Consider the following 26,337-nt stretch of genomic DNA (forward strand, 5'->3'; position numbering starts at 1 on the left):
GGTCTAATAAGAGCAGTAAGATGGCCGTCATGGGGTCCATTGTTAGATCTCGGCTGCCATAGAAACTCATCGGCACCATGATCGCGCCTCCCTCTCCGGTCTTAAGTGCCTAAATGCTGTGAAAGCCACTGACTGTGTCATATAAGGGGTTAAGCTGCCAGGATCAGGGTTGGCTCCACTGCTGGCGCCTGAGGCAGGAGCGGGACTGTGTTATACCGCCACACGACTGCCGCAGATCTTGTAAGAGCCCTGACTGCACCTGCCTGATGATAATGTGTCCTATAACGCGGGTCCTGGTACCAGACTGCCCTTTACATATTAATCACAAGCTGGGAACCAGTTACTTACAGGTTCTAGTTTCTGATGTGTTTCCAGGACCTGTAGTTATCAACATTTTACCCTTAAGGCCCAGTTATAATATTACTGCAACACTCTCACTACATATGAGCGTCCTGTACCTGTATACCTGCCCTGTGTGCGGCACAAAAGTATATAACAAGATGTGTGTACACAAATACCTATCTCCTGAATGGTATTACTGCTAGATCTCCTGTACATAGAAATATGAGGTTCTTAGCGCACACTTTGAGCAAATTGTGCGAGCCCATCTGCCAACGTCAAGGCGACCTCTTCAGATGGGTCCCTACACTAACACTACACTAACTTACTAACTGGGACCACCATTTTTAATGTTTATTATTACTGTACTAATGCAATCAATTGTACCTGTTATAATTCATTTTTTTAATTAGTTTTATAATTTTTTATTACTCTTGTGTTTATGATAATGGTATTACTAAAATCCCTATACTTAGTGTTGATCCAGAAGAAGGCAAAAACCCCAGGACACCTTCAGCCAATTTGTGTCACAGGGGAAAAATTCCTTCTTGACCCCGAGAAAAGGCGATCAGTCCTAGGACCCTGGATCAAATCTAATAATGTTATTACTAGTTATTAATAATTCTTATTAATATTACACAACTAATTGTACTGCTACTGTAGTTATTAGTATTTTAATTTAGGTTTTTGTACTTTTTATAGATTATATATTATTTATGTCCTGCTATCTTATTACTTTGCTATTCTAACTTTTCTATAACTACTTAAAATAATCAAAACAACACTATAATTATTTTTATATTCTTACTATTATTAACATCCTGCTATCTTATTACAGTATTATTCTACTTTCCTATCACTACTAATACTACCCTATACCTAGAGTGTTGATCCAGAAGAAGGCAAAAACCCCAGGACACCTTCAGCCAATTTGTGTCACTGGGGAAAAATTCCTTCTTGACCCCGAGAAAAGGCGATCAGTCCTAGGACCCTGGATCAAACCTAATAATGTTATTATTAGTTGTATAATTAATATATTACTTATTGTACTACTGGAGTTATTTTAATTTATGTTTTTATTTTTATAAATATAGCTATTTAATATTCTTATTATTATTAATAACCTGATATATTTTTACATTATTATTATTCTCTCCTATCACTACTAATACTACCCTATAACTACAGTATTGATCCAGAAGAAGGCAAAAACCCCAGGACACCTTCAGCCAATTTGTGTCACAGGGGAAAAATTCCTTCTTGACCCCGAGAAAAGGCGATCAGTCCTAGGACCCTGGATCACACTGCTATTCTACCTACTACTATTACTACTGTTATTTTATTACTATTTTATTTATTTCTTACTATTATCGCTAGTATTATTACTCTTATTACACTAATACTGATACACTACCACTATATTACACTATCCTGCTGTTATTTGGTGGTCTGATACTTACCAGCCGGTATTGCCGTATGTGATGTTATCGGCAGAGAGGTTCCAGCAGGATGGTCCACATGATGTTCCTCTTTCCTCTCAAATACCGGTTGATGTACTGGCGGAAGTTGGTCTGGTTCTCCTTCTTCCTTCTTGTTGTTGGGATCGGTTGTCTTCTTTTCTGGCCTTTGGCCGTCACTTCCCCCCTAGGGATCTTGATGTGGAGTTTCATCTTCTTTGCTTTCTCTTCTTTCTCTTCTTCCTCTTCTTCCTCTTCATCCAGGTAGGCGCACAGTTCTTTTAGTGTCTTCTGTCTTAAATCCATGATGTCCAGCTTTATCTTCTTTGCTGCTTTCTCCTCTTCTTCCTTCTCTTCTTCCTCGTCTTCCTCTTCATCCAGGTACTTGCGCCGTTCTTTTAGTTCCTTGCGCCTTTCTTCCCTCTTCCTTTTCTCCCTGGCTTTATACTCTTCGATGCATCTTCTTTGGGCAATGGGGTTGGTCGGCATAAGGCGCTGGAAGAGAAGAGATGAAGTTAGGAGGCTACAAGGAAGATCCGAATACACAGCTACCTTATAGAAGAGGCCGTAGCGTTGCCCTGAGTCGTCTCACTGACCTCCTTCTTGTAGAGGGGAGAAGGGAGAAACTTCACACAATACGCCAGTCTCCTCAGCTGTTCCTCAGGACTGATGTAATCTGCAGAAAACACAACCAGATATTAGGAGCAATCCTCACCGTACAAAGAGGACGTATGTATGTTAAGACTGTCAGAAGGAGCTCACTGATGGATTCTCAGTTAACTAGTTCTGCAGCCAGCAATAGACAGTACAGCACAGAGGGTACAGGAGGCAAACTGTGCACAATTTTCAATAAAACTCAGAAAAATATTTACCACCAAGTATATGCATTAAAGGAAAGAAAATGTCCCCACAGATGAGTCTGTTTAATGAAAGCCCCAGAAAGCCATGTAACAAGAGTATAGAGAACGGTGAGTGAGTGATGGACACTACCTGCTCCAACGCTGGCAGAATACTCCATCCCCATGGTGTCCGCTGATATCTTCTCTTGTAGAAATGTATCCACAATCTATAAAACCTCAGGAGGCGTCAGCAGAGGGTTTGGGGATTGGCTGATATTTCTTTGGTCTTAGAAACATTGGCTATAAATAATTCGGGGGCTCTGCTGGGGAAAGGGCAAATTGGGAAATGTGTAGGATATTTACTGTTCTGTATCTGAGCTTCATTAAAGGGGAATTATCAGATGGAACAAGTCATCCCCTTATCCCTGGGCTCGGTGACGACTGATAGATCAGTGGGGTCCGACCGCGGGAAACTCCAGCAATCACCAAAAAAGGGCAGTGACCCCCATTAGAAGTGATGGCTGGATCCTTCCAGATGGGAGATGTGATGAGTGTGGCGCCCCCCACTGGTGTCTCAGCGTATCATGTGTTGGGGAATAATGACTTCTCCTCTGGTAAATGGGCTGATTCCTGTCAGTTGTGGTCGCTGAGTGCGTGTGATGGGATGTGGCTCCGTCCATTAGATGATATCACGTCTTATACCTAGAATCTCTCGCTGATCGCAGGTGTCTGTCTTCACACTCAGATCAGATGGAACAAACTGACCACATAGGAGTTTTTTGTTTTTTTCAAATTCAAACCGAGCAATCCTATTGGCTGAGTATGACTGTCGTTACCATGGTGACAGAATTTTAAAGGGACAGAACATTAATAATGTATAATAGTGTATTTTATAACATATTTCACATAATAGTGGCTGATATATGGACCTGTACAGATAATATGTGGGCGCACACTTCTATAACTCCTCATATTTTTCATACAGCAATTTGGTGGTGCTGCTGCAGAGATATTTTGGGCGTAATATAACTTGTGCTGGCAATTGATCATCTATAAAGTAGTCTGGTAATGTATGTAATGGTCCTAAGATTGTGGTTTTATGTTCAATACAAATCTAAATATTAATCAGACGTCACTCCCTGCTATTTGAAGGGTTTTTGTCCCTTTCCCTATGTCAGAGTAGTATCACATATAGCTCGGATACGCTGCAGCCTTCAGAACAATGAGGTCCGTTGTGGCTTTTCCCTGCACATTCGGCCATTATATAAGTGACGGCAGCTGCGTTGTGTCCCTGCACGGCTGATAGCGTCGCTGTGCAGGGATTCAGTATGGTGGAGCTGGGGCTCTTTTCTTTTATGGGTCGATACAAGTCTTGTTCAGACATAAATATGCCTTGATTACATTGTAGAAAAGAAGGGTGACATTACAGGAGTTCCATCCATTCTCAGTGTAAGATCAGTGGGGTCGGACCCCCGGCACCAGGGAGTATACAGAAGGAGCTTGTGAATGTCTTACTTTAGTGGTCTTGTAAGCCCCTCATCCCACACTTTTCCTGTATAGGACATATAGCTTTTCTGTATACATAACTCTTATGTAAAAACAACATCCTCCATGCACATTTCTGTAGGTTGCCTGATGGTTCAGGTGTATTTACATCATTTTTTTCTACTGCCCGACCTAACAGCGTTCGCTTGCTCTTTTAGCAATCCAATTGTATTGTTTCACATTTGGGGCGATTGTGTCAGCGGCAGGTTTCATTGTGGGGTTATATAATGGGCACTATTTTTATAGGCTTATTTGTAGATTAATGCCTTTGTGAATAGATACTTTGCTGCTACCTTGCTCTTTATTATATTGTGGTGGGCAGTCTGTAGTCATATATTGAGATTTTCTGTGACTAGTTGGGCATATATATGTGAGGATTAACCATATCAGTACCTTGCAATGGTTTTGTTATTCATTGGGGCAATTGTTGCTTTTTAGTTTTTTTTTTAACATGTCTTGTATGTTTAGTCTTTAATAAAATTCTATATTTTTGCTATTCCTTGGTGATCCCGGTCATTGCATCCTTTCTTTCTCCTTGTTTCTTTGCATCTCTATTATGTAGCTGCAGGGTTAGGGACGGCCGGTTCCTTGCAGGAATAGTTATCAGGACGGGTGCGGTTTCTGCTGTAATAACTCATTCATGTGACCCATCAGTCATCACCCGATCAGCCGGGCAATGCTCAGCACAGGCCGCCGTCATCCCACTTCTCTACATCTATTATATAGACACTCCACAACTGCTCCTTCTCTTCAGAATTCAGAAAGATTTTTTTTATTATTTATTTATTTTTTTATTTCCGCAGCCATGCAGTGACGCTAGGTAGGTGCAGAGCTAAAGGGAAACCCACCTCAGAAGAAAATTCTAGGGTCCTCACCACTAGAGATGAGAGCTTAAAGGGAATCTGTCACTAGGTTTTTGCCATATATTCCCAGAGCAGCATGATGTAGAGACAGAGACCCTGATTCCAGCGATGTGTCACTTTCTGGGCTGCTTGCTGGTGTTTTGATAAAATCTTTGTTTTATCAGTAGGAGGTTGTGACTAGAAGACTAGTAAACCTGCAACCAGGTATCCCTCATTTTTCAGGAGTGGTCCAAATTAAATAAAAAAGCGGTCTATAGGGCGCTAAAAGAATGAACACTAGAAGTGAAAAAATTTTTAGTTCTAAAAAATAAATTTAATGAGCCCTTTCCACAAAGCGTTTCGATAGTGAACTATCTTCCTCAGGTGGTACATGGCACACTTTTTCTCCCTTTCTCTTTTCTCATTTTTCACAAGGTCTGTATAGCAGCCTTCTGCCTATGCACAGTGTACACAGAAAGCTGCCAATCAGTGGTGCAGCCGGTTATACGGAGCTCAGCATTCAGAGCACTGCTAGATCTGCAGTAGATAAAACTAAAATGTATCAAAACTGCAGTGAAATAAGGGACACATTTCTGGAATCAGGTTTCTGCCCTTACATCATGCAGATGGGATAGCAAAACCTGGTGGCAGATTCCATTTTAGAGCCATCGGATATTACCTTGTGACCTCTCAAAGGGGAACTTGATGTCTAGGATGGTTATTATTTTATGTCATGTGTCTCTTGCTGCGGGATAACTTGTATGTAATGTGTTGTATGTTAGGTCTATGAACAGTACAAGTCCTTCAGTATAGGGTTACCTGAGAAGCGTACCCAGCATGAAGCAGGACTTGTATTATGTTTTGTCAGGGATGATTAATGTCTGAGTGCTTTATGCTGCGCTCTGCAGTCATCTCTCTGCCATCCTCCGTACACCCATCGCCGTCCTGTTCTCACACTTCTTTATTTGGCTTTTTTCTTGTGGTCGTAATATGGAGCATGTTGTATCCATAAAGCGGTCAGATTTGCCGGACCTCATGCTGTTCTGCCGAATCAGACCTAGATCATTATTGGGGGCTGGGGCACCTCCAATTCAAGACGGTAGATAAATCGTGTCTTGTGAGACTGCACGCTCCAGCACCCACAATACTGGAGCATCGGTTAGGTTTACACACATCCACCTGTTGTGTTTTCTTTTGGGACACAGCAGTTTGTAGAATTGTCATCATTAATGTTTTCTTTTTTTTATCTTTCCAGTATTACTGAAATTCAGAAAGATGTGGAGTACAGACTGCCAATCACCTTTAAGAACTTCACCATCAGCATCAATATGTAAGTGACACGGGGTGCTATTGTCTTAGTTGAGAGATTACGTTGCATTTGTTGGGGTTATTAAATGTGAACCTAATGGGAATTAAAGGGATTGTCCTCTACTTTGATATTGATAACATCAGCATTGGGTATCAATATCAAATCGATGGGGTTCTGACAGCCCCCCAGAGAGGGAGCCGCATGCTCCTATTCACTTGTGAAGATGGCCCCCACTGATTCCATATTAATGACCTATCCAATGGGTAAGTGATCAATATCAAGGTAGTGGGCAACCCCTTAAAGAAAGCAGACCATATTAGGTACTTCTAGAATATCTTTGTCCCATGCTGTTGATAGACCCCACCGCGTGTAATCGGTACCCTACAATGACTTGTCATCCATAGTCATGTCTTGTAGCACTGGAGCCATTAAATGATGTTGCTTGGCGGCTCATGACGTCACTATAGATGATGTGTATTAATGCAAGTTGTTTAATTGCTACTAATAAGAAATCACTTTAAATCAATATGGAGGCTTATAGGGTCCTCTCAGCTTCCTTTTACATATGGAAGTAGTGGTAGAACAGTATCGTCGATTGTCCCTCCCCAGAAAAATGATCCTTTTTTTTTTTTGCAGAGCTCCGATGTGCCAGTCAAAAGGAAATGGAGTGTCTGCAGATTGGTGTGGGAGTGCAGAGGGGCGTGTCCGTGCACTTGAAAGGAGCTGTCTAAGTGCAGGGATACGCCCCAGTGCACTTCCAGACGGATTTGCATATGTTTTCCACACTAGATTTGTCATGATGGACTCATCAGATCTCTTATAACACCATTACGATCAGATGTCAAGGTGCTGACGTCCCTTTATGCCTTACGCTACGTGCCACCTAAATGGATTTTCCATTGAGATGAGATGAGGGTGTTGGGTATTTTCCCCGGACCTGTCACGTTTCTGTAGGCTGCAGTCATGTATCCCGCGTCTTGCTCTAATACTTTGCTTTTATTGCAGTTTACTTCCGCCACAATTTCCTCAAGACAAACCTCTCATCACAGTCTTTCCACCGATAAGACATCACCTGGTGGACAAGCAAGGCCCCAATGTCACCTGTCCTTTACTACATAATGTAAGGAGACTTGGGAGATTTTGAGCACTGGACTTAGGAATGTTGTAATTTAACCTTTCAATGACTGAGGTGTTTTTTTTTTATAAAGTGGATCTGTGTGGTCTCCTGACACATCTGTTTTAGTAATCTTATAAACCCTATAAAATCACAAATGTGCAGAATTTGTGTTTCAGACCACTGTGCAGTGCCTTTGAAGGCTATGTTCACACATTGCATTTTTTTCAGCGTTTTTTTAATGCAAATTTTCAGCTGTGTTTTACAGTACAAGCAAAGTCTATGAGATTTCAGAAATCTCACGCTCACACCCTGGTTTTTGTATGATCAGTATTTTGTGATTTGCATTGTTTTTTGCTGAATAGAGCACGTCACTTCTTTCAGTGTATTTCACCCATTGAAAGTAATGTGTAGTGAAAAAACGCCTAGTGTGAACATAGCCTTACATCTAATTGACAATGGGGTGTTACCTTACTCCTTGTCCATGTCTAATCAGTTTGGACAGTAGGCATAATCACTACGACCAGGGGCCTGGCAGTGGCCAGTTGTCAATGTATCCACACATTTCCAGAAGATTGGCACAACGCAGAGGACCTGGGAAGAAGAGATGCCACGGTATTGTTAGTTCATAGGGAATACACCTCTTTATTTTGGTAGATGAGATCTTTGTCAAACACATCTTCAGCAGAGGAGAACGAAATGAAAGGATTAATGTATGTGTTAATGACCCAGTTCTGCGTGTGCTCTACGTAAAATGTGGCTGCAGATGGCTGTGCTGCATCGACACCTGAGGTTTGGGAGCCCCCTTACATCTAATGGGTGGGGGTCTTACATTGAGGTCCCCACTTCAGACATTTCTGATATTTCCAGTGAATTTTCCAAGGAAGTTTCAGATAAAAATACCATAAGAAAATGTGGTCAACCTTGTTTTAGTTTTTTTTTTTAATATATAAGATTTTTAGTTATAGTCTTTATGTTCACATAGAAGACCGGTGGGTTTTTTCTTTTTTAGTAACAAAGTATATACAGTGGGGAAAATAAGTATTGGATACACTGACGATTTTGCAAGTTTTCCCACCTACAAAGAATGGAGAGGGCTGTAATTTTTATCGTAGGTACACTTCACCTGTGAGAGACAGAATCTAAAAATAAAAAACAGAAAATAACATTTTATAATTTTTACATACTTATTTCATGCAATTATGCAAATTAATTATTTGATAGAATAGAAAAACAGATCTTAATATTTGGTACGGAAACCTTTGTTTGCAATTACAGAGGTCAGACGTTTCCTGTAGTTCTTGACCAAGTTTGCAGACACTGCAGCAGGAATTTTGGACCACTCCTCCATACAGATCTTCTCCAGATCTTTCAAGTTTCGGGACTGTTGCTGGGTGCAGTTGTCCTGTCCCCTTTGCAGAAAAGCACCCCCAAAGTATAAGGTTTCCCCCAGCATGCTTCTCAGTTGGGACGGTGTTCTTGGGGTTGTACTCATCCTTCTTCTTTCTCCAAACACGGCAAGTGGAGTTGATACCAAAAAGTCCTATTTTGGTCTCATCTGACCACATGACCCTCTCCCATGCCTCCTCTGGATCACCCAGATGGTCATTGGCGAACTTCAAACGGGCCTGGACATGTGCTGGCGTGAGCAGGGGACCTTGCGTGCCCTGCAGGAGTTTAATCCATGACGGCATAGTGTGTTACTAATGGTCATTGACCAGGTCCTCCTGTGTAGTTCTGGGCTGATTCCTGACCTTTCTCAGAATCATCCTTATCCCACGGGTCGAGATCTTGCATGGAGCCCCAGACCGAGGAAGATTGACAGTCATCTTGTGTTTCTTCCGTTTTCTAATAATTGTGCCAACAGTTGTTGCCTTCTCACCAAGCTGCTTGCATATTGTCCTGTAGCCAATCCCAGCCTGGAGCAGGTCTACAATTTTGTCCCTGGTGTCCTTAGATAGCTCTTTGGTCTTAACCATGGTGGACAGGTTGGAGTGTGATTGATTGAGTGTGTGGACAGGTGTCCTTTATACAGGTAATGAATTCAAACAGGTACAATAAATACAGGTGAGGAGTGCAGAGTAGGAGGGCTTCTGAAAGAAAAACTAACAGGTCTGTGAGGTAGGTGATCAAATACTTGTTTCATGCAATGAAATGCGATTTAATTATTTAAAAATCATACAATGTGATTTTTTTGGGGATTTTATTTTTAGATTCTGTCTCTCACAGTTGAAGTGTACCTATGATAAAAATTACAGACCTCTCCATTCTTTGTAGGTGGGAAAACTTGCAAAATCGGCAGTGTATCAAATACTTATTTTCCCTACTGCGTGCGTGTATGTATATATATATATATATGTGTGTGTGTGTGTGTGTGTGTGTATGTACAGTATAGACCAAAAGTTTGGACACATCTTCTCATTTAAAGACTTTTTATGTATTTTCATGACTATGAAAATTGTACATTCACACTGAAGGCATCAAAACTATGAATTAACACATATGGAATTATATACTTAACAAAAAAGTGTGAAACAACTGAAAATATGTCTTATATTCTAGGTTCTTCAAAGTAGCCACCTTTTGCTTTGATGACTGCTTTGCACACTCTTGGCATTCTCTTGATGCGCTTCAAGTGGTAGTCACCGGAAATGGTCTTCCAACAATCTTGAAGGAGTTCCCGGAGATGCTTAGCACTTGTTGGCCCTTTTGCCTTCACTCGGCGGTCCAGCTCACCCCAAACCATCTCGATTGGGTTCAGGTCTGGTGACTGTGGAGGCCAGGTCATCTGGCGTAGCACCCCATCACTCGCCTGCTTGGTCAAATAGCCCTTACACATCCTGGAGGTGTGTTTGGGGTCATTGTCCTTTTGAAAAATAAATGATGGTCCAACTAAACGCAAACCGGATGGAATAGCATGCCGCTGCAAGATGTTGTGGTAGCCATGCTGGTTCAGTATGCCTTCAATTTTGAATAAATCTCCAACAGTGTCACCAGCAAAGCACCCCCACACCATCACTCCTCCTCTTCCATGCTTCACTGTGTGAACCAGGCATGTAGAGTCCATCCGTTCACCTTTTCTGCGTCGCACAAAGACACGGTGGTTGGAACCAAAGATCTCAAATTTGGACTCATCAGACCAAAGCACAGATTCCCACTGGTCTAATGTCCAATCCTTGTGTTCTTTAGCCTAAACAAGTCTCTTCTGCTTGTTGCCTGTCCTTAGCATTGGTTTCCTAGCAGCTATTTTACCATGAAGACCTGCTGCACAAAGTCTCCTCTTAACAGTTGTTGAAGAGATGTTTCTGCTGCTAGAACTGTGTGTGACATTGACCTGGTCTCTAATCTGAGCTGCTGTTAACCTGCGATTTCTGAGGCTGGTGACTCGGATAAACTTATCCTCAGAAGCAGAGGTGACTCTTGGTCTTCCTTTCCTGGGGCAGTCCTCATGTGAGCCAGTTTCTTTGTAGCGCTTGACGGTTTTTGCAACTGCATTTGGGGACACTTTCAAAGTTTTCACAATTTTTCGGACTGACTGACCTTCATTTCTTAAAGTAATGATGGCCACTCGTTTTTCTTTACTTAGCTGCTTTTTTCTTGCCATAATACAAATTCTAACAGTCTATTCAGTAGGACTATCAGCTGTGTATCCACCAGACTTCTGCACAACACAACTGATGGTCCCAACCCCATTTATAAGGCAAGAAATCCCACTTATTAAACCTGACTGGGCACACCTGTGAAGTGAAAACCATTTCCGGTGACTACCTCTTGAAGCTCATCAAGAGAATGCCAAGAGTGTGCAAAGCAGCCATCAAAGCAAAAGGTGGCTACTTTGAAGAACATAGAATATAAGACATATTTTCAGTTGTTTCACACTTTTTTGTTAAGTATATAATTCCACATGTGTTAATTCATAGTTTTGATGCCTTCAGTGTGAATGTACAATTTTCTTAGTCATGAAAATACAGATAAATGTTTAAATGAGAAGGTGTGTCCACCTTTTGGTCTGTACTGTATATATACACTGCTCAAAAAAATAAAGGGAACACTTAAACAACAGAATATAACTCCAAGTAGGTCAAACTGTCCACTTAGGAAACGACACTGATTGACAATCAATTTCACATGCTGTTGTGCAAATGGAATAGACAATAGATGGAAATTATTGGCAATTATCAAGACACCCTCAAAGGATTGATTCTGCAGGTGGGGACCACAGACCACATCTCAGTACCAATGCTTTCTGGCAGATGTTTTGGTCACTTTTGAATGTTGGTTATGCTTTCACACTCGTGGTAGCATGAGACGGACTCTACAACCCACAGAAGTTGCTCAGGTAGTGCAGCTCATCCAGGATGGCACATCAGTGCGAGCTGTGGCAAGAAGGTTTGCTGTGTCTGTCAGCGTAGTGTCCAGAGGCTGGAGGTGCTACCAGGAGACAGGCCAGTACACCAGGAGACAAGGAGGGGGCCGTAGGAGGGCAGCAACCCAGCAGCAGTACCGCTACCTCCGCCTTTGTGCAAGGAGGAACAGGGGGAGCACTGACAGAGCCCTGCAAAATGACCTCCAGCAGGCCACAAATGTTCATGTGTCTGCACAAACGGTTAGAAACCGACTCCATGAGGGTGGTATGAAGGCCCGACGTCCACAGATGGGGGTTGTGATCACATCCCAACATTGTGCAGGACACTTGGCATTTGCCACAGAACACCAGGATTGGCAAAGTCGCCACTGGCGCCCTGTGCTCTTCACAGATGAAAGCAGGTTCACACTGAGCACATGTGACAGACATGACAGAGTCTGGAGACGCCGTGGAGAGCGATCTGCTGCCTGCAACATCCTTCAGCATGACCGGTTTGGCAATGGGTCAGTAATGGTGTGGAGTGGCATTTCTTTGGAGGGCTGCACAGCCCTCCATGTGCTCGCCAGAAGTAGCCTGACTGCCATTAGATACTGAGATGAGATCCTCAGACCCCTTGTGAGACCATATGCTGGTGCGGTTGGCCCTGGCTTCCTCCTAATGCAGGACAATGCCAGACCTCATGTGGCTGGAGTGTGTCAGCAGTTCCTGCAAGATGAAGGCATTGAAGCTATGGACTGTCCCGCCCGTTCCCCAGACCTGAATCCGATTGAGCACATCTGGGACATCATGTCTCGCTCCATCCACCAACGTCACGTTGCACCACAGACTGTCCAGAAGTTGGCGGATGCTTTAGTCCAGGTCTGGGAGGAGATTGCACAGGAGACCATCCGCAACCTCATCAGGAGCATGCCCAGGCGTTGTAGGGAGGTCATACAGTCACGTGGAGGCCGCACACAATACTGAACCTCATTTTGACTTGTTTTAAGGACATTACATCAAAGTTGGATCAGCCTGTAGTGTGTTTTTCCACTTTAATTTTGGGGGTGGCTCCAAATCCAGGCCTCCATTAGTTAATAAATTTGATTTCCATTGATGATTTTTATGTGATTTTGTTGTCAGCACATTCAGCTTTGTACAGAACAAAGTATTCAATGAGAATATTTCATTCATTCAGATCTAGGATGTGTTATTTGAGTGTTCCCTTTATTTTTTTGAGCAGTGTATGTATATGTGTGTGTATATAAATAATTTTTTTTTATTTTTTTCAATACATATTTCACTTTGGAGCTGACATAAGTCATGGACATGGGCTCTGTATCATGATATGTCTCCAATTTAGCAAATCTAGATCATGAAAGTAACTCTGTGACCTGCCATGTTGTCACCCTGAGTAATATGCTATAGGTATCATTACTGAGTCATATAGTGATGAAGTGATTGACAGTTGCTCCTGCTTTCTATCGAGCGTCTCTCCTGCTCTCTCTCTCGAGCATCTCTCCTGCTCTCTCTCGAGCGTCTCTCCTGATCTTGAGCGTCTCTCCTGCTCTCTCTCTCTCTCGAGCGTCTCTCCTGCTCTCTCTCTCTCGAGCGTCTTTCTAGCGTCTCTCCTGCTCTCTCCAGCTTGATCGCTGATACTGCCATACTTTGTGGTCTGTATACACTGTGTTCCAAATTATTATGCAAATAATATTTTCTCAGATTTTCCCAAATTACCTATATGAATTGCAGTCATTGTAATTTTCCAGTCAAATAACTATTAGAGTACAATTGAAAGGTTTTTGTACAAACTGCCTATGATAACAGTATATTTAAAAAAATAAAAAACTCAAACTGCACTCAAAATGCATGTTCCAAATTATTATGCACAGCAGAGTTTTCAACCTTTTCATTTTAATAAAGAACAAAAAAATGGTCATTTTTGAAATTATAAGCATTAGCAGGTTATTACAAACTGAAATCAAACAGTTTTCAACTCAAAACTTTATTCTAGGTGATGTTACATTTGCACATAGGACCGCTTGTTCGAAAGGAGCTTCTGAACTCTCTCATCCATTGAATTTGTCAGGTTTTGGATGGTTTCTGCTTCAATTGTTTTGCATGAGGACAGAATACCCTCCCAGAGCTGTTGCTTAGATGTGAACTGCCTCCCGCCATCATAGACACTCCTTTTGATGATGCTCCAGAGGTTCTCAATGGGGTTGAGGTCAGGGGAGCATGGGGGCCACACCATAAGTTTGTCCCCTTTTATGCCCATAGCAGCCAGAGATGCAGATGTGTTATGTGCAGCATGAGACGGGGCATTATCATGCATGAAAATGATCTTGCTGCGGAATGCACGGTTCTTCTTCTTGAACCATGGAAGGAAGTGCTGTTTGAGAAACTCAACATACATTATGGAGTTCATCTTTACCCCTTCAGGGATCCTAAAAGGGCCGACAATCCCTCTCCCCATGATTCCAGCCCAAAACATTACTCCACCTCCTCCTTGTTAGCGCCGTAGCAGTGTTTGCATGGGGTGTCCATAAACCAGCCATCCTCCACTCCATCCATCTGGACCATCGAGATCATTTCATGCATGATAATGCCCCGTCTCATGCTGCACATAACACATCTGCATCTCTTCACAAGTCTGCAGTCAGTGTCATGTCGGATCAGAAAATTCCTTTAAGAGCTTGTCTAATCTTGTTTCATCAGGAGCACACTGCTCCTCTGTCTTGCTGGCTACCTCCTTGCTGGGGGCAGTGCTCTCCTGAAGATGGACAGTTTCAACCAGCGGCATGGTCGCGCCACTGGTCTGAACTATGCACTTTCCTCTGCTGTCGGCAGAGACCGCTTTGACTTTGCAGCGTCGGAGGAGCACAGAGGTACTGAATCCAGGGATCCGGCCAACTTCAGAGCTGCACTTGCAAGCTGTATAGCAAACTGCTTTCCTTGCCTAGGAGACTGGCCACCACTGATAGACTGCAGCAGTGGCCGGTAACCTAGGCACCGAACATTTCTGTTTCTGTAGTCTCTCACCAGTACCTGTATATATTTCTTAGGTGGGTGTGAACGGCTTTACATATAAGATGCCTGATCTCCCTGAAACGTTTCCTGAGCTGTCAGATTTGAGGTTTGTATTTTTACAACTAAAATAAAAAAAAAAAAAAGTTTAATTTTTATTTGTCAAAAAAAAAATTCTGAATTCTATATTAGTTCTAATGATAAAATGACATCCATCCTAGTATTCCCCAGGGCCACCCCTATAGATAAGTCTGTGGGGGCTTATTCTGCACACTAGCTTCTCTGTACCCTGTTGTAACATTTCCATGAAAGTCTTCCACGCACGTTTCTCTTTTTTTCTACTTCAGCGTGTCACAGCTCACCGATATGATGGAGCAAGAGGATGTTCTTCTGGAGCAGTTTGTAAATCTTCCACAACTAAAACAGATTATATCTGATAAAGAGGAGCTAGTGAAAAATATCGAGGAGCTGGCAAGTACGATTTGGTGGATGGTAGTTGAATACGGTTTTGAGGAATGAAGAGTTTTTCTGGTTCTTGGGAAAAAAAATATAGATAGATAGATATACAGTACAGACCAAAAGTTTGGACACACCTTCTCATTTAAAGATTTTTCTGTATTTTCATGACTATGAAAATTGTACATTCACACTGAAGGCATCAAAACTATGAATTAACACATGTGGAATTATATACTTAACAAAAAAGTGTGAAACAACTGAAAATATGTCTTATATTCTAGGTTCTTCAAAGTAACCACCTTTTGCTTTGATGACTGCTTTGCACACTCTTGGCATTCGTCTTTGTGCGACGCAGAAAAGGTGAACGGATGGACTCTACATGCCTGGTTCCCACCGTGAAGCATGGAGGAGGAGGTGTGATGGTGTGGGGGTGCTTTGCTGGTGACACTGTTGGGGATTTATTCAAAATTGAAGGCATACTGAACCAGCATGGCTACCACAGCATCTTGCCGCGGCATGCTATTCCATCCGGTTTGCGTTTAGTTGGACCATCATTTATTTTTCAACAGGACAATGACCCCAAACACACCTCCAGGCTGTGTAAGGGCTATTTGACCAAGAAGGAGAGTGATGGGGTGCTACGCCAGATGACCTGGCCTCCACAGTCACCAGACCTGAACCCAATCGAGATGGTTTGGGGTGAGCTGGACCACAGAGTGAAGGCAAAAGGGCCAACAAGTGCTAAGCATCTCTGGGAACTCCTTCAAGATTGTTGGAAGACCATTTTCGGTGGCTACCTCTTGAAGCTCATCAAGAGAATGCCAAGAGTGTTCAAAGCAGTCATCAAAGCAAAAGGTGGCTACTTTGAAGAACCTAGAATATAAGACATATTTTCAGTTGTTTCACACTTTTTTGTTAAGTATATAATTCCACATGTGTTAATTCATAGTTTGATGCCTTCAGTGTGAATGTACAATTTTCAAAGTCCTGAAAATACAGAAAAATCTTTAAATGAGAAGGTGTGTCCAAACTTTTGGTCTGTACTGTATATATATATATATATATATATATATATATATATATATATATATATATATATATATGTATATATATATATATATATGTGCGTCTCATAAAATTAGAATATCATCAAAAAGTTAATTAATTTCAGTTCTTCAATACAAAAAGTGAAACTCATATTATATAGAGTCATTACAAACAGAGTGATCTATTTCATGTGGTTGTTTCTGCTAATGTTGATGATTATGACTTACAGCCAATGAAAACACAACAGTCATTGTCTCAGTAAATTAGAATAATTAAGAAAAAAACACCTGCAAAGGCTTCCTACGTGTTTAAAAAGGCCCCTTAATCTGTTTCAGTAGGCTCCCCAGTCATGGGGAAGACTGCTGACTTGACAGATGTCCAGAAGGCAGTCATTGACACACTCCACAAGGTCCCAAAGTTCCAATTTTAATTTGGGAATCAAGGTCCCAGAGTCTGGAGGAAGAGTGCAGAGGCACATAATCCAAGCTGCTTGGGGTCTAGTGTGAAGTTTCCACAATCAGTGATGGTTTGGGGGGCCATGTCATCTGCTGGTGGAGGTCCACTGTGTTTTATCAAGACCAAAGTCAGCGCAGCTGTCTACCAGGAAATTTTACAGCACTTCATGCTTCCCTCTGCCGACAAGCTTTTTGGAGATGGAAATGTCATTCTCCAGCAAGACTTGGCACCTGTCCACATGGCCAAAAGTACCAATACCTGGTTTAAAAACAACAGTATCACTGTGATTGATTGGCCAGCAAACTCCCCTGACCATAACCTCATAGAGAATCTATTATAGAGAATCTATGGGGTATTGTCAAGAGGAAGATGAGAGACACCAGACCCAACAATGCAGAGGAGCTGAAGGCTGCTATCAAAGCAACCTGGGCTTCCATAACACCTCAGCAGTGCCACAGGCTGATCGCCTCCATGCCACATTCCCGCATTGATGCAGTAATTGATGCAAAAGGAGCCCCGACAAAGTATTGAGTGCATTTACTGAACATACATTTCAGTAGCCCAATATTTCAGATTTTAAAATAATTTTTTAAGCTGTTATAAAATATTCTAATTTACTGAGATAATGACTTTTGTGTTTTCATTGGCTGTAAGCCATAATCATCAACATTGACAGAAATAAACACTTGAAATACATCACTGTGTTTGTAATGACTCTATATAATATATGAGTTTCACTTTTTGTATTGAAGAACTGAAATAAATTAACTTTTTGATGATATTCTAATTTTGTGAGAAGCACCTGTATATCTACACTGACCACAAAAAGTTAGGGATATGTGGCTTTCTGGTGAAATGTATGGAAAATGTAAAAAGTTCCCTCTACAGTAATATATTATAATACAAGTAGGGCGTTTAAGTAGAAGCATGTAACGGTGATTTCTTCATCTCAAACCATTTATTGAAACAAATGCCAACAACAGTGGTGGGTATACCCCAACAAAAAATGTCAATGTCTCAATAACTTGTCATGTGGCCTTGAGCAGCATCAATTACAGCTCGACAATGAATTCTCCTGCTGTTCACAAGTGGAGTTATTGTCTGCTGAGGCATGGCATCCCACTCTTCTTGGAGGGTGCAGGGCTGTGGAGTCTGAGTCGGTGTCTATTTTGGTGGAGTCGGTATAAAATGGACCCACTCCGACTCCTAAAATCTATAATAAATTGGGTACAGCAGTACAATACAGGATGTGCTGTAAATGTTTCCATAAGAATTTGTGAAAGTTATGAAATGTCCTATAAATGTCTGTTCTGTTCCTGATCTAAGGATCTCGGCTTTTAGTTCAGATGAATCTGTGCTGCACTTTATGTACACGCTCAGTAGTGACCAGGGCTGTGGAGTCAGAGTCGGGAGTCGGAAGTTTGGCTTACTGACACCACAGCCCTGGAAAGGGCGGTTCTCAGGTCATTGAGGTTCTGGGGTACAGAGTTACGAGCCTCTACACAGCGACTCAGCTGATCCCATAGGTTTTCTATGGGATTCAGGTCTGGAGAAAATGCAGGCCTCTCCATTTGAGGTTCCCCTGTCTCCAGCAGCCATTCCCTAATGATGCAACCTCAATGAGCTGGAGCCTTGTGATCCATGAAGATGAAATTAGGCCTGTGTTGTGAATGCAGAGGGACAATGACAGGATTAATGTTGTTATTCAAGTAGTAGGGGCTGTTTAATACCAATTCTAATTGAACCCCAAATTTTATTGGGCGATACATGGATCAAACACCTGATGTGAATTTTGCCATTAAGCTCCTTGTTAGAGAACAGCAAGTTGTGCAAAAAGTACTGAAACGTTGAACAGTTGGACATGTGCATTCAAAAGTTTAGAGAAGGTCACATTAAGTTCACCTGAAAAGGTTAGAGGGCATTTTAGGTTCATCCTGAAATTTCACCCAAAAGCCAAATATTCCTAACTTTTTGTGGGTAGTGTATATACACACACATACATATACATGGTGGTAAAAATAGTATTTGATACACTGCCGATTTTGCAAGTTTTCCCACTTACATAGAATGGAGAGGTCTGTAATTTTTATCGTATATCCACTTCAACTGTGAGATACAGAATCTAAAAATAAAAACCAGAAAACCACATTGTTTGATTTTCAAATCATTAAATTGCATTTTATTGCATGGAATTAGTATTTGATTTCCTACCAACCAGCAAGAATTCTGGCTCTTACAGACCTGTTAGTGTTTCTTTAAGAAGCCCTCCTACTCTGCACTCATTACCTTTTATTAATTGCACCATATAAACCTGTATAAAAGACACCTGTCCACATGCTCAATCAATCACACTCCAACCTCTCCACCATGGCCAAGATCAAAGAGCTGTCTAACGACACCAGGGACAAAATTGTAGACCTGCACAAGGCTGGCATGGGCTACAAGGCAGTAGACAAGGAGCTTGGTGAGAAGTCAACAACTGTTGGCACAAGTATTAGAAAATGGAAGAAACACAAGATGACTGTCAATTCTCCTCGGTGTAAGGCTCCATGCAAGATCTCGCCTTGTGGGGTAAGCATGATTCTGACAAAGGTCAGGAATCAGCCCATCACTACACAGGAAGACCTGGTCAATAACCTGAAGAGAGCTGGGACCACAGTCTCAAACAACAGCACAGGTCCAGCCCCATTTCAAGTTTGCCAATGACCATCTGGCATGGGAGAAGGTCTTGTGGTCAGATGAGACCAAAATAGAACTTTTTGGTATCAACTCCACTCGCCGTGAGAAAGAAGGAGGATGAGTACAACCCCAAGAACACTGTCCCAACCGTGAAGCATGGTGGGGAAAATGTCATACTTTGGGGGTGCTTTTCTGCAAAGGGGACAGGATGACTGCACCATATACGTTTCGTTTGAGGACCTGGGGTTGCTATGGCAGCTGGAGGTCACATGACCGCCTCCAGCTCTGCCATATATGGTGTCCTTCCTGTCTGGCTTCAGCCTGTATGTAGCTGATGCCAGACAGGAAACTGACTGAAACAGTCAGTGAAGATCTCATGTAATGTAATATATGTCTATTACATTACATGAGATCAGTGATCAGAAAAATAAAAATTAATGTCCCATACAGGGACTAAGTAAAAATGTAAAAAAAAGTAAAAAAAAAGTTTTTAAACTATTAAAAAAAAAATCACAAAATAAATAAAAATAAATAAATAAAATATTAAACCAATAAATCCGTATATTATTACAAAACCAAAAAAAGTACACATATTTGGTATCGCCGCGTCCGAAACAACCCGAGCTATAAAACTGTCACACTAATTAACTCCTTCTGTGCACACCGTAATAAAAATAAATAAAAAACGGAGCAAAAAAATATGCTTTTTCATCATATCGCCAAGCAAAAAGTGGAAAAAAATGCGATCAAAAAGCAGAATAGAAATAAAAATGGTACCACTGAAAACTTCATCTTGTTCCGCAAAAAAAAGCCGCCATACAGCTCCATCAGCCGAAAAATAAAAAAGTTATAGCGCTCAGAATAAAGCAATGCAAAAAAAATATTTTTTTTTCTATAAAATTGTTTTATTGTGTAAAAGCGCCAAAACATAAAAAAATACAGTAAGTGTAGTATCGCTGTAAACGTACTGACCCGAAGAATAACGCTGCCTGATCACTTTTACCACACGCAGAACGGCATAAAAAAAACCTCAAAAAACAATTCCTGAAGTGTTTGTTTTTGTTAACTTTACCTCCCAAAAAACGGAATAGAAAGCGATCAAAAAATGTCACGTACCCAAAAATGGTTCCAATAAAAATGTCAACTCGTCCCGCAAAAAACAAGCCATCACATGACTCTATCGGCCGAAATATGGAAAAATTATAGCTCTCAAAATATGGTGATGCAAAAACTAGATTTTGCAAAAAAAGTGTATTTTAGTGTGTGACAGCTGTCAGTCATAAAAGCCCGATATAAATCTGGTATCTCTGTAATCGCACCGACCCGAAGTAATCTAATCAGTTATATCATACTAGGAACGGCATAAAAAATAAATAAAACAAATATTATTCACCTGCTACTGATTTGTTTATTATGTCTCCCAAAGATCCCAGTAAGGCTCTGCTCACATTTATCCTGTGCTCTGCGCTGAGCACTTACACCAGAGTTTCCGTGTAAATCTCTGAAATACGTGATTCAGCCAGAACCCATGATGGAAGATTCCCTGTAATGAGGCAGATATAGGCCACTGTGGACGCCGTCTAGCCTGGGATCCCACGGTGTCATTTGTTTTAGGCGTGCATAAAAGTGCGGTTGGCCACAGTTTTGTGCACTTCTGAAAAAAAGGACACCGCTACACAGAGGCCAGACGGTGTCCAGAGTAACTCTGCTGCCTCATTACAGTGAATGGATCCTGCAGGGGTTTCATCTGAATTACATCACTTGGAAATTTAGATGGAAACCCCGATGTAAGTGCTCAGCCTAGAGCGCCGGATAAATGTTACGTAAAATGTTCCCAATAAAAGCTTCAACTCAGTCCTCAAAAAAAGCTAGTCCCCACTCAGGTCCGTCATCTGTTAAAAATATAAGGGACTTCCAAGTTACTGGTAGCAGAAAGGCTCTGGAAAAGCAAAATGGTCCTTGCCCCCCAAAAGAAATTCAGAAAATTTTGTGCTCCCAAATCCAAATGCCTATTCTACAATAATTTGTTCTCCAATTGTCAAATAGCGCTCCTTCCCCCTCATATCTCGCCGTATGGCTAAGTGGTACGATACAGCCACATATGGGGTATTAACACTTTTAGAAGAAATTGTGTGACACATTTCGGCACCATTTTTACCCATTGCCCTGTGTGAAAATGTAAAATCTGAGGGTAAAACATTTTTTTGTGGTAAAAATATAATTATGCTTTTTTCACTGCCCAATGGTATAAATTGAAAAATTAAAAAATACTCACTACTTCCCTAGATGAATTCCTTGAGAGGTGTAGTTTACAAAATGGGGTCACTTGTGGGGGTTTCTGCTGTTTTGGCATGTCAGCGACTCTTCAAATGTGACATGGTGTCTGCTGCCTATCCCAGCCAACATAGCGCTTCTTTCTCTTCCGAACCCTGCCGTACACCAAAGCAGTGGTTTTCCCCCACATATGGGGTATCGGCGTACTCAGGAGAAATTGTACAACAAATTTCATGGTGCAATTTATCCTGTTACCCTTATGATAATGCAAAATTAGGGAATGAAAAACATTTTTTATGGGAAAAATGTGAAAATTTTATTTTTACGGCTCAATATTATAAACTTCTGTGAAGCAGCTGGGGGTGCAAGGTGCTCACCACACATCTAGATAAGTTCCCTAAGGGGTCTAGTTTCTAAAATGGTGGCACTTGTGGGGGGTTTCCACTGTTTAGGCACATTAGGGGCTCCCCAAATGTGACATGGCATCCGCTAATTATTCAAACAAATTTTACATTCAAAAAGTCAAATGGCGCTCCTTCCCTTTCAAACCCTGCCATGTGCCCAAACAGTAATTTGCCTCCACATATGGGGTATCAGCGTGTTCAGGAGAAATTGCATAACAAATTTCATGGTGCAATTTATCCTATTACCCTTATGATAATGCAAAATTAAGGGATGAAAAACGGTTTTGTGGGAAAAATGTGAAAATTTTATTTTTACAGCTCAATATTATAAACTTCTGTGAAGCACCTTGGGGTTCAAGGTGCTCACCACACATCTAGATAAGTTCCCTAAGGGGTCTAGTTTCCAAAATGGTGTCACTTGTGGGGGGTTTCCACTGTTAAGGCACATCAGGAGCTCTCCAAACGCAACATAGCGTCTGCTAATTATTCAGACAAATTTTACATTCAAAAAGTCTAATGACGCTCCTTCCCTTCCGAACCCTGCCGTGCGCCCAAACAGTGGTTTTCCCTCACATATGGGGTATCAGCACGCTCAAGAGAAATTGCACAAAAAAATTTGGGGTCCATTTTTTCATGTTACCCCTGTGAAAATAAAAAAAATTGGGTCTAAAGTAACATTTTTGTGAAAAAAGTTAAATGTTAATTTTTTTCTTCCACATTCCAAAAATTCCTATGAAGCACCTGAAGGGTTAATAAAGTTCTTGAATGTGGTTTTGAGCACCTTGAGGGGTGCAGTTTTTAGAATGGTGTCACTTTTGGGTATTTTCTGTCATAAAGACCCCTCAAAGTGACTTCAAATATGATGTGGTCCCTAAAAAAATGTTTTTATAAATTTTGTTGGAAAAATGAGAAATCGCTGGTCAACTTTTAACCCTTATAGCTCCCTAACAAAAAAAAATTTTGGTTCCAAAATTGTGCTGATGTAAAGTAGACATGTGGGAAATGTTATTTATTAACTATTTTGTGTGACATATCTCTCTGATTTAAGGGCATGAAAATTCAAAGTTTGAAAATTGCAAAATTTTCTATATTTTCGCCAAATTTCCGATTTTTTCACAAATAAACACAAGTTATATCGAAGAAATTTTACCACTATCATGAAGTACAATATGTCACGAAAAAACAGTCTCAGAATCAGGGGAATACGTTGAAGCATTCCAGAGTAATTACTTCATAAAGTGACAGTGGTCAGAATTCTAAAAATTGGCCCCGTCACGAAGGCAAAAACAGGCTCTGGCGCGAAGTGGTTAATACTTCGTACACAAGCCTTTGTTGGTGATGACAGCTTCAAGATTCATCCTGTATGGAGAAACTAGTCGCATGCATTGCTCAGGTGTGATTTTGTCCCATTCTTCCACACAAACACGCTACAAATCCTGAAGATCCCTTGGGCTCCTTCTATGAACTCTGAGCTTCAGTTCCTTCTATAAATATTCTGTTGGATTCAGGTCAGGTGATTGGGTGGGCCATTTTAGCAGCTTTAATTATCTCTCTCTGAAAACAATTGAGCGTTTCCTTGGCTGTGTGTTTGGGATCATTGTCTTGTTGAAATGTCCACCCTTGTTTCATCATCATCCTGGTAGATTGCAGCCGATTTTTATCAAGAATGTCTCGTACATTTATCCATTCCTCCTTCCTTCATTAATATGAAGATTGCCGTATGCTGAAAAACAGCCCAACACCATGATGTTCCCACCTCCAAACTTCACTGTTAGTATGGTGTTTTGGGGGTGATATGCAGTGTCTTTTGGCCTCCAAACATGGTGTGTATTATGACATCCAAAGAGTTCAATTTGGTCTCATCTGACCAGACTATATTCTCCCAGTATTTCACAGGCTTGTCTAAATATTGTTGAGCAAACGTTAAACACGCGTCAACATGCTTTTTGTTCAGCAATGGAGTCTTGCGTGCTAAGCGTGCATACAGACCATGGAGGTTGAGTGCATCACTTATAGTTTTCTTTGAAACAATTGCTGATTCCTGGTCTTTCTGTAACTCTCCACAGGTGGTTCTTGGTCATGGACAACTCTTTTGATAAGTAATTTCACTCCTCTGTTTGAAATCTTGCGGGGAGCACCTGGTCGTGGCCGGTTTATTATGAAATTATGTTCTTTACATTTCTGGATTATGGCCCCAGCAGTGCTCACTGGAGCCTTCAGTAATTTAGAAATTCTTCTGTAACCAATACCGTCAGTATGTTTTGCAACAATTAGGTTGCGGAGGTCTTGAGACCGCTCACTGGTTTTACCCATCATGAGATGTTTCTTGTGTGGCATCTTGCTAGCGAGACACCTTTTTATAGGCCATCAGTTGATCCACCTAATATTATTTTTCACTAAGTGGCAGGATGGGTTTCTAATTACTGATAGATTTCAGCTGGTGTCATGACTTTCCATGGCTTTTTGCCTCTCTCTCTCTTCATGTGTTCAGTACCTTTTTACTGTGTCATTTCTCATTATTACACATAATTCATGGACATCTATGATTTGATTTCTTTGCCTGTGTAGACTGGATGGGTTGTTACTGACATCTGGTGAGAATTTCATGTCATTAGCACCTTTAGTAATATATTTACTTAGACAATTGGTGACATGTTCAATACTTATTTCATCCTCTGTATGTGTATATTAATATAGAATTTTTTTTTATTTTTTTAATCCAGAAAAGAATCTTCAAATTGAGCCAATTCTGGAGTCAAAGCGACAAGCATTATTAGATAAGGTAAGCCACTGTGGATGGGGCTGACATGGCAGGCGCAGTCTTTACGGCAGGTTTGGTTCATTTGTGGATTGTGCTAAGGAATTCTGACGATCTCACCCTTGCTATATTGAAGTTGGTGAAATTCACATTGATAATCTGCTGTATTTTCACCCCACAATGACATGCCGGGATTTGGAACATCTTTGGCGTTCTCATTTTTCTATATGGGCAATCTTTACAGTTTGCGGATGAGATTTGTAAAGTCTCATCCACTTACCTTATAAACCTGCTCTGATCTGGCCGTAAAAGCTGCAGCAAATGCGGCCCGCGTGAATTCATCCTCATTTCCTTGTGTTTTTCTTCTCTTCCAGTCTGAGCTTCTGACTCAAATGAAAACCAGCAAAGACAGCATGAGCTGAGCGAGGTAATGTGGCGGATACGGGGCTAGAGAAGATGGCGCCTGCGGGACAGTGATATCACCTCTTGTGAATGGTGGATTCTATTCTATATTGATTGTTACCTTTCATTATTATCCTGTCTGTGATCATCATGAGACTGATGCAAAGCCTTGTGAACAGAATAAGAAGTTTGAGTCTAGTATTAGGATTAATGGCCAGTTTGCATTTTTTTTTATCTAGATTGTGTTATGGAAAATCGAAAAAAACTCAGTAGTTAAAAATAACATGTAAAGAGAAGCTGTCAGCTTTCTCATGCCTCCCGAAGCGCCACCATGGATTTATTCATCTTTTTGTACCCTGTGTAAAGAGCCCATTAATAGTGGCTTACTGATTTCTAACATTTTTATAACTGCGGCCGTGATAATAAGTAGGTGAATATTTGTGGGGGCATTGCAACGCGCCCCACCACTAGTCACCCTCTAATTAGCAAATTGCCACCACAATTATAAAATAGATTTTCGCCAAATGCAGAAATCAGAAAGCCACTAAAAGGGGTTTGTTAGGACGGGTATAAAGTGAGAAATAAATACATGGTGACGGTTTGTGATCTCGGGGGAGCTGACAGGTTACCTTTAACATAAAGTCCTGGTCATTTTCTGATGACACATTCCCTTTAATTGCAGAACTGTGCTGTCAGTAGATCTCTTTGATAAGTTACAGGGTAATAAAAGCCCTTTATGTGTCCTGTGGAAACTGGACTTCTAATCTGCAGAAAGCCGCTGAAGCCACAAATTACATTATTGTTCAGTAGAACAAAGGGAACGTTCTGAAAGGTTTACAGTGCGGGGGGATATGGACGGCGTGCACTGTAAGGGGGCCATGCAAGAATTGGCTGAATATTGAAATATTAGTATATGTATGATGTCGCTACTAGTGATGAGCGAGCGTGCTCGTTTAACCCTTAAACGAGCACGCTCGGGTACTCGCCAAGTAGTTTCGGCGTGCTGTGCATATCGGTTGCAGCCGCAGCAGCTGCATGTGTCGT

The 26,337-nt window shown here is 41.3% G+C and overlaps 2 protein-coding genes across 2 annotated transcripts; one reads left to right on the forward strand and one right to left on the reverse strand.

Moving 5' to 3' along the window:
* Positions 1–1,670: 1,670 nt before the first annotated feature.
* LOC141201618 (uncharacterized) lies at positions 1,671–14,590 on the reverse strand. The gene is made up of 3 exons (XM_073663622.1): positions 14,530–14,590; positions 2,393–2,472; positions 1,671–2,291 (listed from the first exon to the last, which is right to left on the reverse strand). Exons 1-3 carry the CDS (start codon positions 14,588–14,590, stop codon positions 1,824–1,826), a joined length of 609 nt encoding a protein of 202 aa, XP_073519723.1. The 3' UTR covers positions 1,671–1,823.
* Positions 14,591–14,682: 92 nt separating this feature from the next.
* LOC141201619 (vacuolar protein sorting-associated protein 37A-like) lies at positions 14,683–25,189 on the forward strand. Its single transcript, XM_073663623.1, has 4 exons — positions 14,683–14,923; positions 15,162–15,289; positions 24,857–24,915; positions 25,136–25,189. Exons 1-4 carry the CDS (start codon positions 14,880–14,882, stop codon positions 25,187–25,189), a joined length of 285 nt encoding a protein of 94 aa, XP_073519724.1. The 5' UTR covers positions 14,683–14,879.
* Positions 25,190–26,337: the final 1,148 nt, after the last annotated feature.

Source organism: Phyllobates terribilis, unplaced genomic scaffold, assembly GCF_046119375.1.
Source record: "Phyllobates terribilis strain yellow unplaced genomic scaffold, ASM4611937v1 Scaffold_120__1_contigs__length_5212024, whole genome shotgun sequence".
NCBI lineage: Eukaryota > Metazoa > Chordata > Amphibia > Anura > Dendrobatidae > Phyllobates > Phyllobates terribilis.